The 24,067-nt window shown below is 39.1% G+C and overlaps 4 protein-coding genes across 5 annotated transcripts in view; all 4 read left to right on the top strand.

Annotated features, from left to right (window-relative positions):
* The window catches only part of LOC148899971 (synaptosomal-associated protein 25-A-like), a 36,673-nt gene extending 34,645 nt beyond the window's left edge, over window positions 1-2,028 (top strand). For both annotated transcript variants that reach the window (XM_088991524.1, XM_088991523.1), the window contains exon 8: window positions 441-2,028. In XM_088991524.1, the coding sequence (XP_088847650.1) occupies window positions 441-509 (69 nt within the window). In that variant the 3' untranslated portion in view covers window positions 510-2,028. The remainder of the gene's footprint in view (window positions 1-440) is intronic.
* Window positions 2,029-5,661: 3,633 nt separating this feature from the next.
* cox5ab (cytochrome c oxidase subunit 5Ab) lies at window positions 5,662-9,522 on the top strand. The gene is made up of 5 exons (XM_088993184.1): window positions 5,662-5,823; window positions 8,090-8,206; window positions 8,283-8,404; window positions 9,185-9,307; window positions 9,397-9,522. The coding sequence occupies exons 1-4, from the start codon at window positions 5,748-5,750 to the stop codon at window positions 9,296-9,298; spliced, it is 429 nt and encodes a 142-aa protein (XP_088849310.1). The 5' UTR covers window positions 5,662-5,747; the 3' UTR covers window positions 9,299-9,307; window positions 9,397-9,522.
* Window positions 9,523-10,301: 779 nt separating this feature from the next.
* Window positions 10,302-18,300, top strand: fam219b (family with sequence similarity 219 member B). Its single transcript, XM_088991519.1, has 6 exons — window positions 10,302-10,475; window positions 11,938-12,046; window positions 13,439-13,532; window positions 13,609-13,686; window positions 13,827-13,878; window positions 14,800-18,300. The coding sequence occupies exons 1-6, from the start codon at window positions 10,410-10,412 to the stop codon at window positions 14,947-14,949; spliced, it is 549 nt and encodes a 182-aa protein (XP_088847645.1). The 5' UTR covers window positions 10,302-10,409; the 3' UTR covers window positions 14,950-18,300.
* Window positions 18,301-18,615: 315 nt separating this feature from the next.
* The window catches only part of LOC148899968 (AT-rich interactive domain-containing protein 3B-like), a 109,244-nt gene continuing 103,792 nt past the window's right edge, over window positions 18,616-24,067 (top strand). The window contains exons 1-3 of the mRNA XM_088991521.1: window positions 18,616-18,734; window positions 18,944-19,062; window positions 20,128-20,772. Coding sequence (XP_088847647.1) covers window positions 19,027-19,062; window positions 20,128-20,772 — 681 coding nt within the window. The 5' untranslated portion in view covers window positions 18,616-18,734; window positions 18,944-19,026. The remainder of the gene's footprint in view (window positions 18,735-18,943; window positions 19,063-20,127; window positions 20,773-24,067) is intronic.

Below are 24,067 nucleotides of genomic sequence, written 5' to 3'. Positions count from 1 at the left end.
CTATTAGCCAGCTAGCTAGCTTTGTATCGATTTGAGTTACTTCCGGGTTGCTAGCGCGTATGGCTGCCGCTGCTCACCCACAGAAAAACTTATCCTGTGACTGTAAAGTGACCTTGAGAGTTTTGAAAGGCGCTTCTAAATAAAATGTATTATTATTATTATTATTATTATTATTATTATTATTATTATTATTATTATTATTATCTACCTATTAGCCAGCTAGCTAACTTTGTATCGATTTGAGTTACTTCCGGGTTGCTAGCGCGTATGGCTGCCGCTGCTCACCCACAGAAAAACTTATCCTGTGACTGTAAAGTGACCTTGAGAGTTTTGAAAGGCGCTTCTAAATAAAATGTATTATTATTATTATTATTATTATTTTCTAAATCAACATGTATTGTATTGTATTGTATTGTATTGTATTGTATTCCCTTTTGCAGGCCGATTCCAACAAGACCCGAATCGACGAGGCCAACCAGCGTGCGACAAAGATGTTGGGCAGTGGCTGAACTGCAACATCCTGGTCATCTAAATCTCTCTCTCTCTCTCACACACACACACACACACACACACACACACACACACACACACACACACACACACACACACACACACACACACACACACAAAGACAAATACAGAAAAACACATAAATCCCACCCCGGTTTCTATCGCCTCTGCAAAACAATGCTTCTATTGTGATCCATGTAGACGTTTGCACATATCAGCACTTCCATTTATTGTTATGTGTTGGTTCCCCAGTCCTCACTCTTCCTGTTTTTATTTTTAATGTAATATATGATATTTAGAGAGAAAAAAAAACACTCACATTGACCGTTATCTGGATTTAGTGACTTCCAGTGTAGTCTGATAAAAATGTTTCTTCAGCCGTCATCTGTACTTCTTTGAAGGTGTTGGATGTTTTGCTCCTCATCCGAAAAGCTTCGTCAGCGAACTAAAGTTGTGCTGGTAACTCTTGTCCCATTAATATCTTTAATGGATAGAGGTGGCGGTGCCAGAACTCGTCCTAGCTCTAAGGTTGGGGAGCAGTGGACTACTTCCCTGAAGTTAACCCTGAAGTTATTCTGTCTGATTATCTCGAATGTTCTATTCCTGGCTCTGATTGCACTGTTAGCTCTGGTATAAAAAGTAATCAGAGTAAACATCTTCCTGAAGTTAATCTGATTACTTATTTTGTTCTAAAACGGTCTAAATTAAAATTAGGTCGTTACCACATAGGCTTAGTCATACTGAGGAGGTGATGATACCAGAGCTAATAGGGCAATCAGAGCCAGGCATAGGAAATTTGAGATAATCAGACGGGTTAACTTCAGGGAGTAGTCCACTGCTCACCAACCTTAGAGCAGAAATCTGGCACCACCACCTCTGTCCATTAGTGATATATACAGGGTTACAGTTACCAACACAACTTTAGTTCTTTGACGAAGCTTTTCGGATGAGGAGCGAAAGGTCTGATACCTTCAAAAAAAAGAACAGATGACGGCTGAAGAAACCTTTTCATCGATGGATGGATCACTCCTGTACGACTGAGAGTCTAGACAGACGTACGGGTATATACATGTATACTGTATATGATGAAAATATAATTCCAGTCACATAAAAGCGGATGCCAGAGATTGTATATATATATATATATAAAAATATTGATGCTTTTTTTGTCCTCAGGGAGCGAAATCAGACCAAGTTCCAATCATTCCATCTGGCATTTTTTTTTTTTTTTTGGATCGATTACAAAGAGCAGCGGGTGGCTTTCTTTGCCATTTAGCGATTAGCACATTCAGCTCCTCTTCTTGCTGGAGTATTAATTATTCATTCGTCGGTATAAAAATAATGCTAACGTGCTATATATGAACAGAAGGAGCGGCCCCATATCTCTTGACAGTTCCCCTCGGCCCCGTCTGCTGTTTGTTTCATCCTTTCCAGACTGTGAGCAAGTCACTGCAAAAAAATAAGAGATGTACACAAGGAAAATAAAGCCAATAAAACCTTCAGAACTGTAGAAAACAACAGTTGTTGTCCTCTATTCCCCGCCCCCAGTCTTCGCTTAAAGCCACGTGATTGGTCAAAAACGCAGCTGTGAGGGGAGGTGGTTTAAACATTAAAGAGACAGGCAGACGACAGAGAGAGAGTGACAAAATGGATAGAAAACAGTGACATTTGGACTTGTTTCAACTTTGATAGTTCAAAGGCAGAGTGTAGACTGCAAGGTTAAAATATCCCATCAATCAGGCTCCACAAAAAAACGCACAAGCCATCTGTACACTTGATGTAAATAGCTATCAACCCAGCTAAACAGAACACAATTGATGGTAAAATGATCGCAGAGAAAGCACCTACAAGGGATCATTCCGTGTGTGGCTGCCACTGCTCATCCACAGAAAAACTGATCTTGACTGTAAAGTGACCTTGAGAGTTTTGAAAGGCGCTTAGAAATCAAATGTATTATGATTATTATTATTCCTCAAAATGGGAGAAGGTTACATTCCTCATCAAGTGTTTAATGCTGATGAAACCGGCTCCATTCCATCAAGCCATCAACAACCATCACAAAGGTAAATAAAATGACTTTATTATACAGTACAGTTTATTTCTTTAATTATAATACCATAGCACATTTATTACACATAAAAGTATGTATATTTTGTGTAGTTTTAATGATTAGAAAGTAGAAAATTATGTTTTATGGGGACCTGGGAACGGATTATCCTCATTTTAATGGTTTCCTATATGAAATTACTTTTTGGGATACACACTTTTCGCCTTACACACTCTGTCTGGGAAGCAATTAAGTTCGTAAACCAAGGTATCACTGTAGTCTCTTTTGTGGTCTTATGAACTCAATTAACATGAAATTAATTTCCAGTGGGATTAAAGAAGACTTTGATGACGTTCATACGACATCATTTCTCAATTATTCCAAGAAACGACTTTTTACTTTGTGGCGGGCCGGTCAGAAGTCAAGGAGCTTATCTTAATCACTCATTTAATTCATTCACTACCAGACGATGTGCAAAAAATGTGTCCACTCCAGTGCCAGGGTTTTTGTCATTGTCACTTGAATTCCAGGACCCACAGAATATTCAGGTTTTAGGATGACATAAACATTCATTGCTGCGTAAAAAAAACTCTCTTCTTTCATCAGAAAAAATAGTTAATTCCTAAATTATATGGGTCTGGAGTTATATGAGCTTGAAATGGGGGCGGTCGTACGAAATACAATACAATACATACATATTGATTTATATAGTGCTTTAACAACTGAAACTGTAACAAAGCGCTAACATGGACAAAACGCAAATGCTGCCACCTCGTGAAAGGGCAAAAACATTGCCAGAGGTCTGACCAGCGCTTTATCAGCACCCAACAAATTCAGGAGTGGCGCTCTATGACATATTTTCAATTCCCGAATAAATTAGTGAATGGCATTGATTACAGTATGTAACGTGTAACAATGTGGAGCGGTGCATTTGTGTTACTTTATGTTAAACTGTCTACGGCTAGTTTTGCTAAACGGTTTCTCGTTGCAGGTTATCCTCGTTAGCTGAGGTGATACCAGAGTGAATGGGGCAATCAGAGCCATTCATAGAACATAATCAGGTTTTTTTTTTTTTGTAAAACAACAAAACCCTTCACTAAATTGCCATGATGGTTTAGGGTTTCATTTAGACTGTGCTTACAACAGACTTCTTAGGTCGTTACCACATAGGTTTACTCATGCTAATGAGGTAATACCAGAGCGATTCATAGACACATAATCAGTTTTTTTTTTTGTAAAACAGCAAAACCCTTCATGTTATTTGCTATTTAGTTTTTTTGTTTTACTTTATGTTACTTCCGGGTTGAGTGAACGCTGGTGCGTGTGGCTGCCGCTGCTCACCCACAGAAAAAAAAAATATCCTGTGTCCTTGACAGTTTTGAAAAGATTTATAAATGAAACGTATTGTTATTATTATGAATGTGTTAAAAGTATTGCTCCTTGACGTTTTTTAAAATGACCAAATTAAAAAAAAAAAAGATAAATATAAAAATAAACATAAAACAGGGAATTACACTAACGGGTGTCTAGTATGGTGCATTGAGCCTACAGGATTGGGATTAGAGCGAGTAATCCGCTCGACATCCATTTTGTGACTCCTACTCCATACACAGTTATAAATACACAACATGGCTGAGTTACATTCTAATTCCGTTTAGAATGTATATTATTGATCGTCTTGAAGGAGGAATAGGAAGATTGGTGTCATTCTAAATAAATCTCCATTAATACAATTAAAAAAAAACTTTCCAAGGTTACACGGGATGTTTACGATGTCTCAATCAAATTATTGATAAAATCAGGTGTGGCGTTGACCGGCCGTATTTTGCCGTATTCTGTACGATTTTTGCACATTTTTAGATGTGTACAGCATATGAGAAAGTTTGTACGGGAAACGCAAAAATCGTTAAATATATTTTTTTTTAGATATTTTCGATACCGTTTTCGTCATTAAATATTAGCATTAATGCTAATTATAACAAATATCGCTACTCGTAAAAAGCGAGTCCGTGCGAAAAATAAGTCCGTGCGAAAAGTCTTGAGAAGAAACAAAAGTTCCGAGAAGATAAAATTCCGGTCAAGTGGAATTTTCTTTTGAAATAAGTTAAATTAAACATTTTACCGTGTTTTTTTTCGCCGTAATATCGTTAATATGTTTTTATAAGCATTATACATCGTGAGAACATAAATTCAAATTCTTTATTTTGCTGTGGACAAATTCAAATTGTCCATAGTCAAAAAAAGCTCTTCACAAAAACATACTTGATTATTGCTAGAAATATGTTGTAACTTGTTAAAAGTATAAATGTTTACATGTGAAATGTTGTTAATAAAATCGCGCAAAGAAATATTACACATGTGTATGTTTATTTTTCACAATAAGGAAAAATGGAGCCGTTTGTAAGGTCACGTTGTCTCGCAGGTTGACAGGTATGGATACCTGTCAACAAATTCAATTTGTCCACAGCCAAAAAAAACCCACAATGCTCTACAACAAATAACATACTTGATTATTTCTAGAAAAGTATACATGTTTACATGTGAAATTTTTTTAATGAAATTGCGCAAATATATAAATATTACACATGCGTATGTTTTTTTTTTTCACCATAAGGAACAAATGGAGCCGTTCATAAGGTCACGGTGTCTCACAGGTTGACAGGTATGGTTTAGTGCAGTGATTTTCAACCACTGTGCCGCGGCACACTAGTGTGCCGTGAGAAACTGTCCAATGCCCCCTTTTACATTTTAAAAAATACAATCATTTATTAATCATTTTTCTGCCAATATTTTGTCATTTTCCGGTGTCCTTGCTGAAAAGACTGGGAGGGTAATTTAATATTCGTCCGTGTGGCAACACGTCACTGACTGCCTCTTTTCGTCGATGGTTCGTCGTGTGCCGCAAAAAATTACAATGTAAAAAACGTGCTCTGGTTCAAAAAAGTTTGAAAAACACAAAACCTGAGCGTACTCTTGGAACCGAACCGCCTATTTTAATTAATTTTTAAACCAAGCTCTCCCTCTTGTGGTTGAAATCACCACCAGGCCAGTGAGAACCGACCACGTTCGGCTATTTCCGCTAGTCACGTGGTGCCCTTTCGTTTTGTTTCGGCGTCCAGAGTTCTTTCGAGTCGCCGCCGCTGCCGCCGCCATACATTCACCTTTAGTAGTTAGCATCCGCCTCACTACTATGTTCCCTGCCGTCTTCCGGCTCTCGGCCACATGCGCCCGAACCTTGGCGACCCGGTTCCGACCCGGACGCACAGGTAGGAGGCCTTGCAGTGCTAAACAGATAACGTTTACCGTGAAGAAACGTGCATGTAGAGTGGAAATAGCTTGTGTGCAGACATGCTATCTCCCTATGTTAGCATTGTACGTAAATGCTAGCAAAGGGGTCACATTGAAATGAATTTGATTATTTATGAAATGTCGCGCTAATAACAAATATTAGCACGAAATGTTTTAGTGTTTATTTTAATGTCAAAGGTAGCGAAAAATGATATGTTTAATTCAAATGTCACGACCTTGTGTTGACCCAAATTGGTGAGTTCAAGAGTCGTAATCCAAATCTGTATCGCGAAGAAATTAATTTGCAAAATAGTCGGGTGTGATATTATAAGATTTACATTTTTTTAAACTAATGTTTGTCTTTTCTTGTTATTCTAATTTTGTGCCATGTTATTAATTCCCTTTGCTCTTTTTTGGAAGTAGTGCCGCGATATGAAAAATTGCAGCAAGATACAAGTGTTTGCATTATTCACACTTTACCTCGAGTAAAGTCTTACGAGTAAAGTCTCGTTATATATTAGATATTCGTTAGATATTCTCGGGAGTCGGAAAAAAATATCGATATAACCGGACTATCGATATATCCGGTCCTGCGGCATGTAAATTTTCTCCTTGCGTTCATAGAAATAGTATCGTAATAAGCAGTACTATCGATATAACGAGACTTTACTGTATTTATTTTGTTATTTATTTATTTCTGTGTTTACTTATGTCTATTTTTTATTTATTTAATTGTTTATCTCTATTTATTTATCCATTATTTATGTTATTCATTTCATATTTATGTGTTTATTTTTGTTATTTATTTACTTACATATTTATTTGTTTGTGTCTATGTATTCACTTGTGTCTATTTTTTAATTTTTTTTAATTGTTTATCTCTGTTTAATTATCCATTTTTTATTTATCTGTTATGTATTTATGTATCCGTTATTTATTTATTTATTTATTTATTTATGTATTTTTTTGGTCACTGCTTAAGGTAACAATTAAAATTCTTACTTGATTGTATTGATTTATTAAATTATTTCTGTCAAATAATGAAATAGCAGCTTCCATAATTCGAAGCGTGTCCCAGCTAATATCCAATGCTTCCACCTTGAAAATCTAAACTTTATCTTTTTTTCCCACTTTGATTTTAAAAGCCTTCTTGAAGTCAATTGTGGCGAACGCGTACTCTGAGTATCGAAAAACACATTTCTAAATCAAAACTATTTAGTAAAGCTGTCAGTGTGATTTAATAATAATAATAAATAATACATTACATTTTAAATGACAACCGACATTACTTTTTTGTTTCCTAACTGACGTCATAAAAACGTTTTATTGCATCTAAAATACCCAAAACACGCGGTATATTTTTAGTCAAATGCAAAACACCAATAAAAATGACCTAAAGTGTCCAAAATCTGCAAAAAAAAATGAACCAGGAAGTGGCCAGTTTCAGAAGGTCCCGCCCCCTTTGTTTGTGGCGTCACCCCAAGACGTCTTGCCTTGCTGGAGAATCAAAACAATGGCTTCAGATTCGGAGAATATGCTTTCTTGTTACTCATCCAGTTCTGAATATGATTCAAATAGTTCTGAAGAGGAAAGCATACATGTTTGCTATCGATTAAAGAAGTCCTCCCGTGTCATTTTGAGGCATCTGGACTGCAATGTAGCGTCCCAGAAAAGAGGCAGAAAATGGCGACAAAGCTCCGTGTAAGGAATTAATCAGCCCGTTTCCACAGGCTGATTAATTCCTTACACGGAGCTTTGTCGCCCTCTTCTGCCTCTTTTTGGTGCAACCTGAAGTTTACAGACCAAACAAGTACAGCAAAATGCGTTGACGTGATGGAAGGACTGCTACAACGTGTCCTTTTTTCGGTCAGGGGCGTTTCTTCAGTGACGTAACGTGAGGACTCGTCACCAAGTCAAAAACAAAACTTCCGGAATATTCAGCGCCAGTTTTAAAAAACGTAAAATATAGCTATATGCGGTGCAATATTTGTAAAATACGCTCAGTCGAAGTCATTTGAAGCCATTTTACAAATTATGGACGCAACTTGTCCGAAAACGTCGGTTGTCCTTTCAAAGCTCTCAAGGACACTTTACAGTCACAGACAAGCATAGGTACTATGATAAATAAAATACAATCACAAATAGAATACAATAAATAAAATACAGCGACACAGAAAATGCAATTTTAAATAGGTGGGTTTTGAGATTTAACTCTGCATAAAACTGTCACATTCTGTTTGTCAGCTCCACTCGCTTCCAGATGTTACTCACACGCCAAAGTGGAAACCGATGAGGAGTTTGACGCCCGCTGGGTCACCTACTTCAACAAGCCCGACATTGATGCTTGGGAACTTAAAAAAGGTTAGCTAAATTTGAGTCAATGCAGATGAAAAATGGAGGAAAGTATTGAATATTTATTTGTATTTTTTTTTTAAAGGGATGAACACTTTGATTGGGTACGACTTGGTACCCGAGGCCAAGATCTTAGATTCAGCTCTTAGGGCATGTCGAAGACTCAATGACTTGGCCAGTGCCATCCGCATCCTCGAGGCTGTTAAAGTAAGCGTCGACACTTCTTATCTTTCACACATAGTTAGCATTATTTATTTGTTCAATACATGACATTGTACATGAATGAACATTTCTTTTGTTACCGAAAACAAAGCAAACAATATAAACACATGACAACTAGCCCAAAAGCTGATTTCCAAATATCAAGAATATCCAGTATTGGACTCGGTTCAACTTCGATAGTTCAAAGGCAGAGTGTAGACCGCAAGGTTAAAATATCCCATCAATCAGGCTCCACGAATAACTCGCACAATGCATCTGTACTCTTGATGCAAAAAGCTATCAACCCAGCTAAACAGAACACAATTGATGATGAACTAGGTAAGATTATCGCAGAGAAAGCACCTATTCATTCCTCAAGATGGTGAAAGAAGAAGGCTACGTTCCTCATCAAATGTTTACTGCTGATGAAACCGGCCACTCCATTCCATTCAGCCGTCAACGACCATCACAAAAGTAAATAAAACAACTTTATTATACAGTACAGTTTATTTCTTTAATTATAATACCATATCACATTTATTATACATAAAATAAGGTTTATTTTGTGTAGTTTTAAGGCTTAAAAAATTCGAAAGTATGTTTTATGGGGACCTGGGAACGGATTATTCTCATTTTAATGGTTTTCCTATGGGAAAGTAATTTTTGGGATACACACTTTTCACCTTACACACTCTGTCTGGGAACCAATTAAGTTCGTAAACCAAGGTATCACTGTACATTAAATTGTGATCTTCGAGGAACTAAAATATATTTGTTGTTTTGCAGGACAAAGCAGGACCCCACAAAGACATCTATCCATACTTGATCCAGGAGCTGAAGCCCACATTGGCAGAACTTGGCATCTCCACGCCGGAGGAACTTGGGATTGACAAGATTTAGCAGGCAATGGTGACTTAATGTTTGTTCGTTATGTGATCTACAAATGGGCATTGCAATGCTAAATACAAATGCTATTTTCTTTTATTTCCCTCCTTAAGGTTCTCGGAGAGAAGAACTCGCTTCTCCCGTCTTCTGTCAAAAATGTCCATAGTGTTAATTGAGCCTATACTGTCCTATTGTGTAAAAAATGGTGGACCGAATAAACAAATGATGTCAAAACTTTACTTGTTCTTTCGAATCAGAATCTTATTACATAATGGATGAAATTGTGTACAGTGATACCTCGGTTTACGAACCCCTTGGCTTACGAACTTTTCGGTTTACGAACGTTACATTTATGAAAATTTTACCTTAGCATACAAACTATTTTCCGGGATACACACGAAGCTGCCACAAGCCCGTTCTCCTAACAAGAAAATGGCTGCCGCCTTGTTTTGGTCCTCTATTCCCCGCCTCCAGTCTACTGCCAAGTAGCTATGTATTAGCTTTCTTTACGGGTTGAGTGAACGCTGGCGCAAATGGCTGCCGCTGCTCACTCACAGAAAAACTGATCCTGTGACTGTAAAGTGACCTTGAGAGTTTTGAAAGGCGCTTATAAATGAAATGTATTATTATTATTATTATTATTATTATATCAAAATTGTTTCATTCATTCAGCATCATTCCGACTTGATCTTGGTTTCACTCACTGGTGCTCTTTACAGTCTTTGTGACTGCTTTATTTTTCTGTATATGATAGATATCTATGTTAAGCGCTTTGTTACAGCTTCAGCCGTTGTTAAAACGCCATATAAACAATATGTATTGTATAGTATTGTAAAACAGAATGCTTTTATTTAAAAAATACCGTCACGTTGCTATTGTTTATAATTATTCTGACGAAAATATCAAATGCATCCTCGTTATCCACTTACAAAAAAAAATACACCGCCACGAAAACCCTTTCAATCCTTCAACAAACTCTTATTTTGAAATGCCAACCGGAAACCAATTGAACGCTTGCCGGAAATAACGAGCTGACAGTCTGTCCACTGCCCGTCGGCTTTGCCAACAAATTCCGGCAAGTCATGACAATGCTGAGGTTCAGTTTTTTGTGACAACCGACGCCGCGATGATGAACGACATCTCCGAGGAGCCGGAGAAGGACAACTTGCTCGAAAAGCCTCGAAGTTTGACGGTAAAGTTGTCGCGGCTAATCGAAGCTATTCGGGCTAAGAGCTAAACGCAGTTACGACGAGCTAGCTTACTTAGTTTGCGTCCACTTCAATAAACACCCGATTTGAGTTTTAATGTTTTTGTTTACATGGCTACGTACTTGAAAAATTACCTCGAAAAAATGTCTTTTTAGATATGGCAAATTGTTATTCGGTTTCTGTTATTCAGTGTGCTATTTTCTCATGATATTAAAGTGTAAATACATTATTAAGCTAGCTCAGAAAGAGCTAGCTTTTCTCGTTTTCAATAGAGTTGGAACTATTACAATGTACTTACTTAACCGAAAAGAATGCCAGGCTTTTATTGGGCAGGCCCCAGTAGATTCACATCCTCGAATGGTCGCCAAGAAATGACAGAGAGAGTAAAATTAAATAAATCAACAACTTATCAATTAGTCTGTGTAAGCTCTCAGTCGTACAGCAGTGGTCCATCGATTAGAAGGTTTCTTCAGCCGTCATCTGTACTTCTTTGAAGGTGTTGGAAGTTTCGCTTCTTATCCAAAGGACTTCGTCAGCGAACTAATTTTTTTGCTGGTAATTTTGACCCTATATACATAGCAGACACATCTGGACAGTAGGGCTGTAGAAACCTCACAGATGAATTTATCAATTATGCAATTTATCTGTACGATAGTTGGTTTAATTATCAATTCATATTTTCAACGCGAGGTTTTGTGGAAGGTTTACCACATCCTCCCAGTTACAGCCTCTCAACAGGTTTCTCAAGACTGTAGTACTGTACTCTAAAAAAAGCAGACATGCTATCTTTGGGTTGAATCATAACGGAAAAGTTGCACTTTGTTTTGACTTTGGAAAACATTGAGCATTTTTGCAATTTTCCATCACATAACAATATATTTATATACTGTACAGCGATACCTTGGCGTACGAACTTAATTGGTTCCCAGACAGTGTGTGAGGCAAAAAGTGTGTATCCCAAAAAATAATTTCCCTTAGGAAATCATTACAATGAGATTAATCCGTTCCCAGGTGACCATAAAACATAATTTTAATTTTCTAAGCCTTAAAACTACACAAAATATACCTTATTTTATGTATAATAAATGTTTTATGGTATTATGATTAAAGAAATAAACTGTACTATATAATAAAGTCATTTTATTGACCTTTGTGATGGTCGTTGCTGGCTTGATGGAATGGAGTGGCCGGTTTCATCAGCATTAAACACTTGATGAGGAACGTAGCCTTCTGAGTTCACGAAAAAAAGTTTGTATGCCAAGGTAAAATGTTTACAAATTTAACGTTCGTAAACCAAGGGGTTCATAAACCGAGATATCGTTGCATGTTTTTAACATTTCTTGCACTGCCATTTTGAAATTGCTTCTTTTTTTTGACTAAATTCATCGATGAATGACTGTGTAAGGAAGTGAATGTAAATGACATCCCAACAATTTTTCACATAAGGTCCCCGGGAGTGGCGCAAGGCCCAAGAGCAGCGATGGAGGCATCAGGTCGACGGAAAAGAGAGGACCTTACATCATGTCCAGGGTGCCGGCCATCCACCTCAAACTACGTGAGTTACTGCCCGGGAGAGCCCGTGAACACAATTTCACAGTATCGACACAAAGGCAGTCTTTGTAGTTGACAAAAAAAAGCATGTTAAGTGAGTGAGGAAATTGGTCAAATGCTTTGTAAAGCACGTGTCAGCAAAGAAAGGATTTCATTTTGGTGAACACAAATAAGGCGTAGATCATGATTCATTTATTTACTTTCAAATGTGTTTACAACTTCGGACACATTTTGATCATATTTTAGTACAATGATACCTTGGTTTACGAACTTAATTGGTTCCCAGACAGAGTGTGTAAGGCGAAAAGTGTGTATCCCAAAAATTAATTTCCCATTGGAAACCATTAAATTGACAATAATCCATTCCGAGGTTCCCATAAAACATAACTTTCTACTTTCTAAGACATTTAACATAACATTTTCTAAGCCTTAAAACTACACAAAATATACCTTATTTTATGTACAGTAAAGTCCCGTTATATCGATATTCAAGGGAGTCCGAAAAAATATCGATATAACCGGGACTATCGATATATCCGACCCTGTTTGCATGTAATTTTCTCCGTGCGTGCATAGAAATAGTATCGATATAACCGGGACTATCGATATATCCGATATCGATATAACGAGACTTTACTGTATAATAAATATGCTATGGTATTATAATTAAAGAAATAACCTGTACTGTATAATAAAGTCATTTTATTTACCTTTGTGATGGTCATTGATGGCTTGATGAAATGGAGTGGTCGGTTTCCTCGGCATGAAACACTTGATGAGGAACGTAGCCTTCTTCTTTCACCATCTTGAGGAATGATCCCTTATAGGTGCTTTCTCTGTGATAATTGTATCTAGTTCCTCATCAATTGTGTTCTGTTTAGCTGAGGTGATAGCTTTTTGCATCAAGTGTACAGATGGCTTGTGCAGGTTGTTTGTGGGGCGTGATTGATGGGATATTTTAACCTTGCAATCTACACTCTGTCTTTGAACTATCAAAGTTGAAACTCTCACTGTCATCTGCCTGTCTCTTTAATGTTTAAACCACCCGCCCTCACTGCTGTGTTCTTGACCAGTTACGTGGCTTTAACCAAAGCCTGGGGGCGGGGAATAGAGGACAAAAACAGTTGGCTACCATTTTCTTGTTAAATGAAATGAAGTCTTGTTCGCGAACGACACATCACTCATCGAGGCAGCTCAGTGTACGACAAACGTTTGTATGCCAAGGTAAAGTTCGTATGCCAAAGTAAAATTTTCATAAATATAACATTCGTAAACCGCAAAGTTCGTAAGCCAAGGGGTTCGTAAACCGAGGTATCACTGTACTGTTTAACTCACTCGTATTGAGTGTAAAATACCGTCAGGTGACATTGTATGCTAACCACTGCTAACATCCTAGAAAAACACCGTGAGCTAGCCAGAAAAGCCCTTAAGAAGAAAGCTCTCTCACCGGGACCGCCTGTCGTGCATCAGCCCAGACAAGGAGCCAAGAGGTAACAACAAGATTTGACCTCATGTCCCGACAATGTCCCGTTTCGGAAAGCGTGATTGTCTTGAATTATTTGACAGAAAAGTCAAGTACAACAAGGGCTACGCTGCCTTGAGTCAACATGCCGAGGAAACTTTAATCGCACTGGATTCTGACAGGTAAAGACACAAATGATGTCGGCAAGTTAGAACCTGTTTTGTCCTGTCCGTCTTTGTTTTGGTTTTGTTTTTTTTTCCTCCCTACCCACTAAAGGTTTCAACAATACGAATAACAGAACTGGTTGTTCATGTTGTTGTAGCGATGAAGAGATTGATTTTGAGCAGTGTTCCTCGGGCTACTCCTCGGCTGAGGTGAGTCACTACCGCACTCACACCGTATCGTCATCAATTTTGAAACTTTTATTCAACTACAGTGATTAGCTTACGAACGCTTTAGCTCACAAACGTTTTGCCTTACGAACATTAAATTCGCGAGAATATAATCTTGGCGTACGAACTAGTTTTCGGTGAACGAACAAAACCACACAGCGCCACAGTGGCTGGCGGACTAGTTTTCTTCACCCCCTTCCTTTGAGTGCAGACACGGTTTGTTATCGAGTGGAGTACTTTTGCTATTATGGGACCGAAAAAGACCCCACCACAGGCTCGTGGTAAACCAAAGTGGACACAAAAGGAAATTACGGTCGAGCAGAAGAAGGAAATCATCGAGAAACACGAATGAGGTGTGCGTTTGTGTGACTTAGCGTCCCAGTACCAGTATGCTAAGTCGACCAATGCTACGTGTTGCTAAGGGTGTTTCTGTGTTGTCTAAGCAACGGTCTCAAGCAATAGAAGAGGTTGAAAAACGTCTGTTGATTTGGATTAATGAAAAGCAGCTAGCAGTGGACAGTCCTTATGGAAGGTGACTCTCCTTCCAAACAGTAACTGCCTCCCTCCCTCCTCCCACTCCATTCCATCAAGCCATCAACTACCATCACAAAGGTAAATAAAACAACTTTTTTATACAATACAGTTTATTTCTTTTATTACAATACAATAACACATTTATTATACATAAAATAAGGTATATTTTGGGTAGTTTTAAGGCTTATTTAGGAGAAAATTATGTTTTATGGGGACCTGGGAACGGATCATTCTCATTTTTAATGGTTTCTTATGGGACATAAGTGTTTGTCAGAATAACTTTTCGCCTTACACACACTTTCTGGGAACCAATTAAGTTCGTAAACTGAGGTATCACTGTACTTAACGGTTTCGCTGTGCCCATTTCAGATCCATCCAGACTTGAGTAGGCAGCTCCTGCAAGATGGCTACCGGCTGGACGAGATTCCCGACGACGAGGACCTGGACCTGATCCCACCCAAAGCCATGGGATCCTCCTTGTGTTGCTGCATAGAAGCTCCGTCCTGCTGCACGCAGTGAAGGGTTGTTTCTCTCCCGCGGACCGGCAAAGCAGGTTTGTAGCGACTGTTGGGAATACCGGCGTATGCTGCCATCTTGCCTTTCCCGCACACGCGGGTGTTTACTACTCTTGCAACCGCATCGTCGCGCAGATGGACAGCTAATACAAAAACAAAACAAAAAGCCTTATCCACCTGTGACTGCAAAGCTTGATCCAATTTTTTTCTTTTTTTTCTTTTTTTTTTTTTTTGTATGCTTCACTCTGCTAGCACTCCAAATAGAGTGACTGGTGCGGATGTGTGGCATCTGCATGTTTCTTCTGCAATTCTCACATTCCTGATTGCTGTTAAGTTAATGACACCTACTCCAACATTAATAACCTGAATGGATTTCAATATGATTCAGTGATACCTCGGTTTATGAACCCCTTGGCTTACGAACTATTCGGTTTACGGACGTTAAATTTATGAAAAATTTACCTTGGCATACAAACTATTTTTCGGGATACACACGAAGCTGCCACAATGTTTGATGTGTCGTTCGCGAACGAGCCCGTTCTCCTAACAACAAAATGGCAGTCGATTGTTTTTGTCCTCTATTCCCTGCCCCCAGTCTTCGGTTAAAGCCACGTGATTGTTCAAGAAAGCAGCAGTGAGGGGAGGTGGTTTAAACATTAAAGAGACAGGCAGACGATGGAGAGAGACAAAATGGATAGAACACAGTGACATTTGGATTCGTTTCAACTTTGATAGTTCAAATGCAGAGTGTAGACTGAAAGGTTAAAATATCCCATCAATCAGGCTCCACAAACAACCCGCACAAGCCATCTGTACACTTGATGCAAGAAGCTCTCAACCCAGCTAAACAGAACCCAATTGATGAGGAACTAGATAAAATTATCGCAGAGAAAGCACCTACAAGGGATCATTCCTCAAGATGGTGAAAGTAGAAGGCTCTGTTCCTCATCAAGTGTTTCATGCTGATGAAACCGGCCACTCCATTCCGTTATGCGATCAATGACCATCATAAAGGTAAATAAAACGACTATATTATACAGTACAGTTTATTTCTCTAATTATAATACCATAGCACCTTTATTATACTTAAAATAAGGTATATTTTGTTTAGTTTTAAGGCTTAGAAAATAAAAAATATGTTTTATGGGGACCTGGGAACGGATTATTCTCCTTTTAATGGTTTCCTATGGGAAAGTATTTTTTGGGATACACACTTTTCACCTTACACACTCTGGGAACCAAGTAAGTTCGTAAGCCAAGGTATCACTGTATCACAATTATTGTCACCTTTCAACTTTTTATACGTGCAAGTATTTTTTTCCTCATAATATTACGTCGTCTTCTGATATTGTAACCTGGTTCATTTTTTTTGTAGAGCTTTTACACCAAAGTTGAGAAGCGATGTTACGTCTTGAATGCTATTTGGCGCTATACTAGTAGATTTATTTATTATTTATTTATAACTTTCAGAGATGGGAAACAGCAGCATTCAAAAAAAAAAAAAATTGTTGCATGTTTTTTAATACTTTGTGTTACAAATCTATGGTTGCGAGTGCTTTTGCTTCTTACTGCACATTTGTGTAATATAAAGAGCTTTTTTTTTCTTGATGAGTGGTTACAACCCGCATGTTTTTCCTCTTGTCGCTGTGTTGGTTTTTCTCATCACTTACTCTATAAGCGACGGCAAATGGCGGAGTAAAAGCGAACGTTTAAAATGCTTTTCGAATGCAATCCATGAACAAATGGTTCGTGTTATTCTGAGGCTATGTGGTATAGAAAATGGATGGCTGGATTTATTATTTTTTTTACAGAGTGCGCTAAAATATGTATACTGCTGTTTCATTTATTTACATTTACACTTGAGCCAAAAAAAGACATGTATTTACTATCCTGACAAATGGCTTTCTTTGCCATCTTTGTGGAATTTTCTATTTAAAAAATAAGAATGAGGACTTAAAGGACAACCGACACCACCGGACAAGTTTTGTCCATAATTTGTAAAATCACTTCAAATAACTTCTACTGAGCGTATTTTACAAAGATTCCACGGCATATAGCTATATTTTACGTTTTAAGACTCGCACTGAATATCCCGGAAGTCTTGTTTTTGAGTTGGTGACGAGTCCTCACGTTACGTCACTGAAGGAACGCCCCTGACCGAAAAAAAGGACACATTGTAGCAGTCCTTCCATCACGTCAATGCATTTTGATGTACTTGTTTGGTCTGAAAACGTCGTGTTGCACCAAAAAGAGGCCGAAGAGGGTGACAAAGCTCCATGTAAGGAATTAATCAGCCTGTGGAAACGGGCTGATTAATTGTATCCACAGAGCTTTGTCGCCATTTTCTGCCTCTTTTTTGGGTGCTACATTTCACCCCCCCAATTGCCTCAAAATGGCACGGCATAAATTCTTTAATCGATTGCAAACATGTATGCTTTCCTCTTCAGAACTGTTTGAATCATATTCATAACTGGATGAGTAACAAGAAAGCATCTTCTCCGAATCTGAAGCCATTGTTTTGATTCAAGAGCAATGCAAAACGTCCTGGTGTGACGTCACGAACAAGGGGGCGGGACCTTCTGAAACTCGCCATCTCCGACATCATTTTGAAGTAGTTTTGGGACACTTTAACTCATTTTTATTGGTGTTTTGCATTTGACTAAAAATATCCGCCTGTGTGTTTTGGGTATTTTATATGCTATGAAACATATTTCTAATGCCAGAAAACAAAAAAAAAACAAAAAAAATTGTGTCGGTTGTCCTTTAAAACACCTCTATAATCCTTTATAACAAATTGTTTAAAAACACTCAATGACTAAGTACTGTACAATGTATCGTGGTATTCTCCAGAATAATGATCCATTTGCATGATTTATAATAATAATCATAATAATAATACATTTGATAATACATACGTCACAAAAGTTTTTTTTTCTCCACCAGGCAACTTCTTACAATTTCGGCCCGTGTGATTGTATTCATGTTCATTTTTTTAAACACAAATTTAGCCAGACTCACCATCTTGACTCTCATATTAGGACTGCCAGGTGGCCATCCATACTTCTTCCCTATCCTTCTTTCCTAACTCCTTATCTGGTTTCTTCATTTCCTTCCACACTTTAAAACAATTTTTAACAATCCCTTTTTTTGGCCCACCTTACTTAAATCAGCAACAGTGGTTGGTAGCAAAAGTCAACCTATGCTATGCAACTGCTGGACAATCTACTCGTCGACATTTTGTTATTTTACACTGCGTATGCTGATTTTTAATACGACTGTTCTTGTTTCATTTGTTTACATGATGAAATATCAATACAATGTATTATTATTATTATAAATAAAAGATCCAATCCGTCTCGTGTCATTACATTGTTTCACTCCAGGGGGCAGTCCAACGCTACTTTTGCTTTTGTTTGAAAAACCCGGAAGATGCGTTCAAAGTTAAATCGGAGTTGGGACATCTCAGGATTATCACACCGTACAGCGCTGGTTGATTATTTGCGTAATATATGAAATCGATAAGTATTAATTAAATTGTGTGATGGAATCCTTTTTACGTGTACAACTATTTGATATCTTAGCTCCCCTAAAAAGTAACTCAATAAGAATTTCTTGAAATTTCCAAGCAGCGTTGAACGCAACACAACACCGACCGTCCATAGTCATCTTCGAACGCCCGATACAACACTCTTGATCAAATTTCCGCAAGTGAGCAATAAAGGGCACGAAAAACGTACCACCGTGTTTAACTGGGGTGTCGTTTACAAAGTAGGAAATATCGCAGACCAAGTGAGTTTAGTCGAATTTTCTTTTCAAAAGAAGCACAAAAAAAGGCAATGATAAAAAAATTTAAATACACATAGAGTGCGAAGAACCTCACGCCTCGTTTATATTGAGTGGAAATAAGCAGGGGAAATAAGAGCTTTTAAAGCTTTTTTTTTATTTAAATACTTGTATGCGTCGTGAGTCCATTGATCCTTCCTCTTCTTCCGCCCCAGACGTGCGCGCACTCGTCTTCTGACGTGCGCGTGTGTTTACAAGTGAGTTTGAACGAGTGCCAGCAGCGAGGCAATCGGGAGGCATGGTGGACAACTCCGGCAGTAGTAAGGCGCAAATGGTGAGTACTGCTCGCTCCGTTTTTTTTGGGCTCTTCTGCATTCCTCGTTTGCTATTACGAATAAATAATTATTTTTACAAAATAGCCGTTCGATGTTTATTTTGAACGGTTTGTCGAATTAGCGCGCGCGAGTTCGATGTGTTAAAAAAACGGAAAACTCCGAAAAATAAACATCAAAAGCTCGTTTAAATGTTAGTTGCAGTTAGATCATGTTAAGCATTTGAAACAATATGTTATTACCCCGAGGAAGATGAATGCCTACGAAAGAGTCGAACGGCGACCCCCTTTTTTGACAGTTTGCGCCTTCGTTTTCACCCGGAGGTCATTTTACGTCATTTTTTTTGTTGAGCCACTCTTCGTAAGATACGAATCGCTTAGTCAAATTTACACTTTTTTTCTTTTAAATCCACTTTATTTGGCATGTATCGTCGAAATATGATAACACGAGTCTCAGATTTTCTTTTTCAGTGAGTCTGCTCGAAATCTAAAATGTACGTTAACCAAACTTGCACTGCAAGTTTAGGAATGTTAAGTTGGCTAAAGCATAACTTTTTTTTTAAGATGTCGTGTATTACATGTTGACATAGTTTTCTCTTATCTATAATGTCTATCGATCTCCATACATCCCCTGCTTGTTGTTGTTGAGCCATCATCGTTTATTCCTCCATTTTCGTATCAGTCCATTTTATGTGTCTGTCTGCTTCTTGTTATGAAAAAAACGTGTTTTTCTCATGGGCGCATTTCCAATACATGAAACGGTGATTGATTGACTTGTAGTCTGGTTGGGATTCAAATAATGCAACAGGAATGCAATTCTGGCTTTCTGAGTGGTGGTGGGGCTATTTTTTTTTTTTTTTGCTTGATCATGAATTCATCTTGCTTTTCTTCTTTGGTTTTAACGTGATTTGTTCTGTCATTCCATTTTCTACCTTTTTTTTATGTTGTGCGTTTAACAATTACTTTTATTCAATTGTAAACCACTATAGACCCCTGCCTTAAATATGCTATAAAGATCAACTTGGCTATGTTAACAACGTATTTGACGGTGTGGTCTTTTGCCCGCAGCCCAGCATGTCTCAGGAGCCTGGTGTAGCCTTTCCTCAGAGCACCTCCACGGGAGGGATGAAGCTAGAGGCGGTGATGGAGCAACTTCAGCGCCAGCAGCAAGCCCGACTGGAGATGGAGCGCAAAGAGAGGAAGCTACGCGAGGCCCACATCATGTACGCCCAGCAGGTGGCCGCCCAACAGGCCATCCTCGCCGCCGCAAGGGCCTCTGGGGCGAACTTCATGGGCAAGGGCCTAGCCGGAGCGGCGCCACCTCCGCTGCCACCGCCTCGCGTGACCAATCACAGCAGCGTAGACTCCGAGAAGGAGGACGATGAGGACCGGGGCCGCGACTCGGCCGACGAGGATGACGACAACGAGATGATGGATGGTGACGAGCGCAGCGACGAGGACGGCGAGAGCGGAAGCGGCGCCGGCGGCCTCGAGTTCCTCCGTAAGCAGACGCTGGCGCTGCAGCAGAGCGCCGTTCGCGTGCCGCCCGCCCGACCTTACGGCAGCTTTGTGGCGTCGGCGCCTCAGAGGGCGCCGTCCCCGCCCGTCAGGGTCAAGCAGGAACCCGATGAGGACCTGTCGCCTGCGGGTGCTCACCAGGCCACTTCCCCCAACGGCCAAGCCGACTGGAGCTTTGATGACCACTTCAGACAGGTCAGTTTCCTCCAACTTGTTTGAATGGCATTTTTCTAACTCATTCGCTGCCAGACGATGTGCAAAAATGTGTCCAGTCCAGTGCCAGGGTTTTTGTCATTGTCACTCGAATTCCAGGATCCAGAGAATATTGAGTTTTAGGTCTCCGTCAAAATTCAATGCAGCGTAAAAAACCCAAGACTCTTCTTTCATCAGAAAAGAAGAGTTAATTCCTAAATTATGAGTCCTGAGTTATCTGAGCTTGAAATGGGGGCAGCTGTCCAAAATACAATGTACTACAGTGATACCTTGGCGTACGAACTTAATTGGTTCCCAGAGAGTGTGTAAAGCTGAAAAGTGTGTATCCCAAAAAATAATTGCCCATAGGAAAACATTAAAATGAGAATAATCCGTTCTGAGGTCCCTATAAAACAATTTTCTACTTTCTAATTTTCTAAACCTTAAAACTACACAAGAATATTCCTTATTTTATGTATAATAAATGTGCTATGGTATTATAATTAAATAAATAAACTGCACTGTATAATAAAGTTTTTTTATTTACCTTTGTGATGGACGTTGATGGCTCGATGGAATGGAGTGGCCGGTTTCATCAGCATTGAACATTTGATGAGGAACGTAGCCTTCTTCTTTCACCATCTTGCAGAATAATCCCTTGTAGGTGCTTTCTCTGCGATAATTTTACCTTGTTCCTCATCAATTGTGTTCTGTTTAGCTGGGTTGATAGCTTTTTGCATCAAGTGTACGGATGGCTTTTGCGGGTTATTTGTGGAGCCTGATTGATGGGATATTTTAACCTTGAGGTCTACACTCTGCCTTTGAACTATCAAAGTTGAAACAAGTCCAAATTTGACTGTTTTCTATCCAGTTTGTCACTCTCTCTCTGTCGTCTGCCTGTCTCTTTAATGTTTAAACCGCCTCCCCTCACTGCTGCGTTCTTGACCAATCACGTGGCTTTAACCGACAACTGGGGGCATGGAATAGAGGCCCAAAACAAGCCGGCTGCCATTCTCTTGTTAGGAGAACGGTCTCGTTCGCGAACGACACATCACTCATTGTGGCGCTCTGTGTGTATCCCGAAAAATAGTTTGTATGCCAAGGCAAAAATTTCATAAATTTAACGTTCGTAAAAAAGTTCGGAAGCCAAGGGCTTCGTAACCCGAGGTGTCACTGTATAATATATAAGAATAAAATCATTTACTTTACAGTCCGCCATTTAAGTCACCAGGCATTGTGAATGGTCCATAAATAGCCCAAAAATGGCAGATAATTCATCCAATGGAGAAAAAAAACAACAAACGCAAAAAAAAAAAAAAAAAAATCCCTAAAACGGTGATAAATATTCAGTGAGTGGCTAATGAGCCTTTTTTTTTTTAATGAGAGCTCCCACTACAAGTCCACCACAGAGATGAACAAGCTGGTGTTTGGCTTGAGTTCTCAGTTCAAACCCCCTACTGTTAGCCATGAGCTAATCTCACCAGCTTTTGCGTATCCCTTTCGAATGGAGGGAAACACCCTGGGAGGTACGCAAATGCACAAAATCAAGATGTCAAAAGATCCTCCACCCCAAGGAATGTCGCAGACCAAACAACGCTTTTATATGGACATACCAGTTCGGCAACTTGTATAGTCGAACATTAAAAAAAAACAAAAAAAAAAACAAGAAGGGCAGTGAGACCAAGATGGCCTCGCTTACATTTGAAGGAGTTTTCTTGTTTTTGGTCATGTTCATGCATCATAAATTTCAGTGTGTGTACAGATAAGTTGAATGATTTTACTTGAAAGGGTTTTTTTTTGCGATCTATTTACTTTGTTTTTGTTTTGTTTGCTTTGGATTTTGTGCAGTCGCAGACCCCCACTCTCCAATTTCTGCTAAACATTTGATGATACATGTCATTTTTGTATATATATACAGTAAAGTCTCGTTATATCGATATTCTCGGGAGTCGGAAAAAATATCGATATAACCAGACTATCGATATATCCGATCCTGCGGCATGTAAATTTTCTCCTTGCGTTCATAGAAATAGTATCGTAATAAGCAGTACTATCGATATGACCGATATCGATATAACGAGACTTTACTGTATATATATATATATATATATATATATATATATATATATATATATATATATATATATATACACATACACACACACTGAGTCCGAACGTGTGTGTGTTGGGCGACCTCTTCTGGCTTTTCCATTAGCAGGGAGAGCGATTTTTCAACAGCGCGCACGCGTTGGAAGCCGTGCGTATTTGGGTCAGCAGAACGACACAGTAAATAAAATATAAAAATGGATAATCCGAAATATAAAATGGTAAAAATGACACTAAAAGTTCTAAAAGTTTGGCAGTTTGGTATGTAATATTATTCAATAGAAAACGTTGTTTAAAACAACAGATTGACATTGTATACTATCCTGTCGTATAAACCTCGCACACACACACACACACACACACACACACACACACACACACACACATATATATATATATACACACACTACTTCCGGGTTGAGTGAACGCTGGCACGTGTGGCTGCCGCTGCTCACCCGCAAAAAAAAATAAAATATCCTGCGATCTGTAAAGTGTCCTTGAGAATTTTGAAAGGTGCTTATAAATGAAATGTATTATTATTACATGTATACACACATATATAATCTATACTGTATGTATATATGTGATTGTATTTGCAAAATGTGAATTCCACACACGTTTGCGGACATCGTCGGCCATTATTTTGGTGACGTCATCTTTCCCACATGCTCGCAGACGCTTCCAACATGTGTGTGTAGCTTTGACCCACAATTGGCTTTTGTGGCGAAAAAATCCGCTTAAGTGAGCGCTGGCATTGGGCCAGGCTTGTGCGCAACGTGAGCTCTTTCTGTGTGTGTGTGTGTGTGTGTGTGTGTCAGCCTTTGGTTTGGCTCGGGTCCTGCTCGTCAAGTCAGCAGGCGGCGAAGCTGTGGGTGGTTGTCCGGGTCAACGTGAGGATTTTGGGTGGGAATGTTGGAAGTCGTACACACAGTAGCAGCGCCGCGAGCACTCCCGCGGCCTTCTACCCCGCCTCCTCGGGGTAGTTTCGGCCGTGTGCCAAGTGCACTTTCCTTTGGAGATAAATATTGCCTCAGCACAACATGACAGAACATCGGAATGCGTAGTTGGATGGCGGCCGAGCTCCACACGGCGTAGCACGGTAGTAGGACACGGCACGTTAAGACGGCGGTATCGTAGCTTGTATCGCGTGTCTGGATTTTATTACGCTCTATATTTAACGGGAAATGTCTCC

The sequence above is a fragment of the Hippocampus bargibanti genome, linkage group LG03 (assembly GCF_051943395.1).
Source record: "Hippocampus bargibanti isolate YZ-2025 linkage group LG03, ASM5194339v1, whole genome shotgun sequence".
In the NCBI taxonomy this organism is placed as follows: Eukaryota; Metazoa; Chordata; class Actinopteri; order Syngnathiformes; family Syngnathidae; genus Hippocampus; species Hippocampus bargibanti.
The sequence above is the reverse complement of the archived record's forward strand: the minus strand, read 5'-3'. Positions and strand labels throughout refer to the sequence as shown.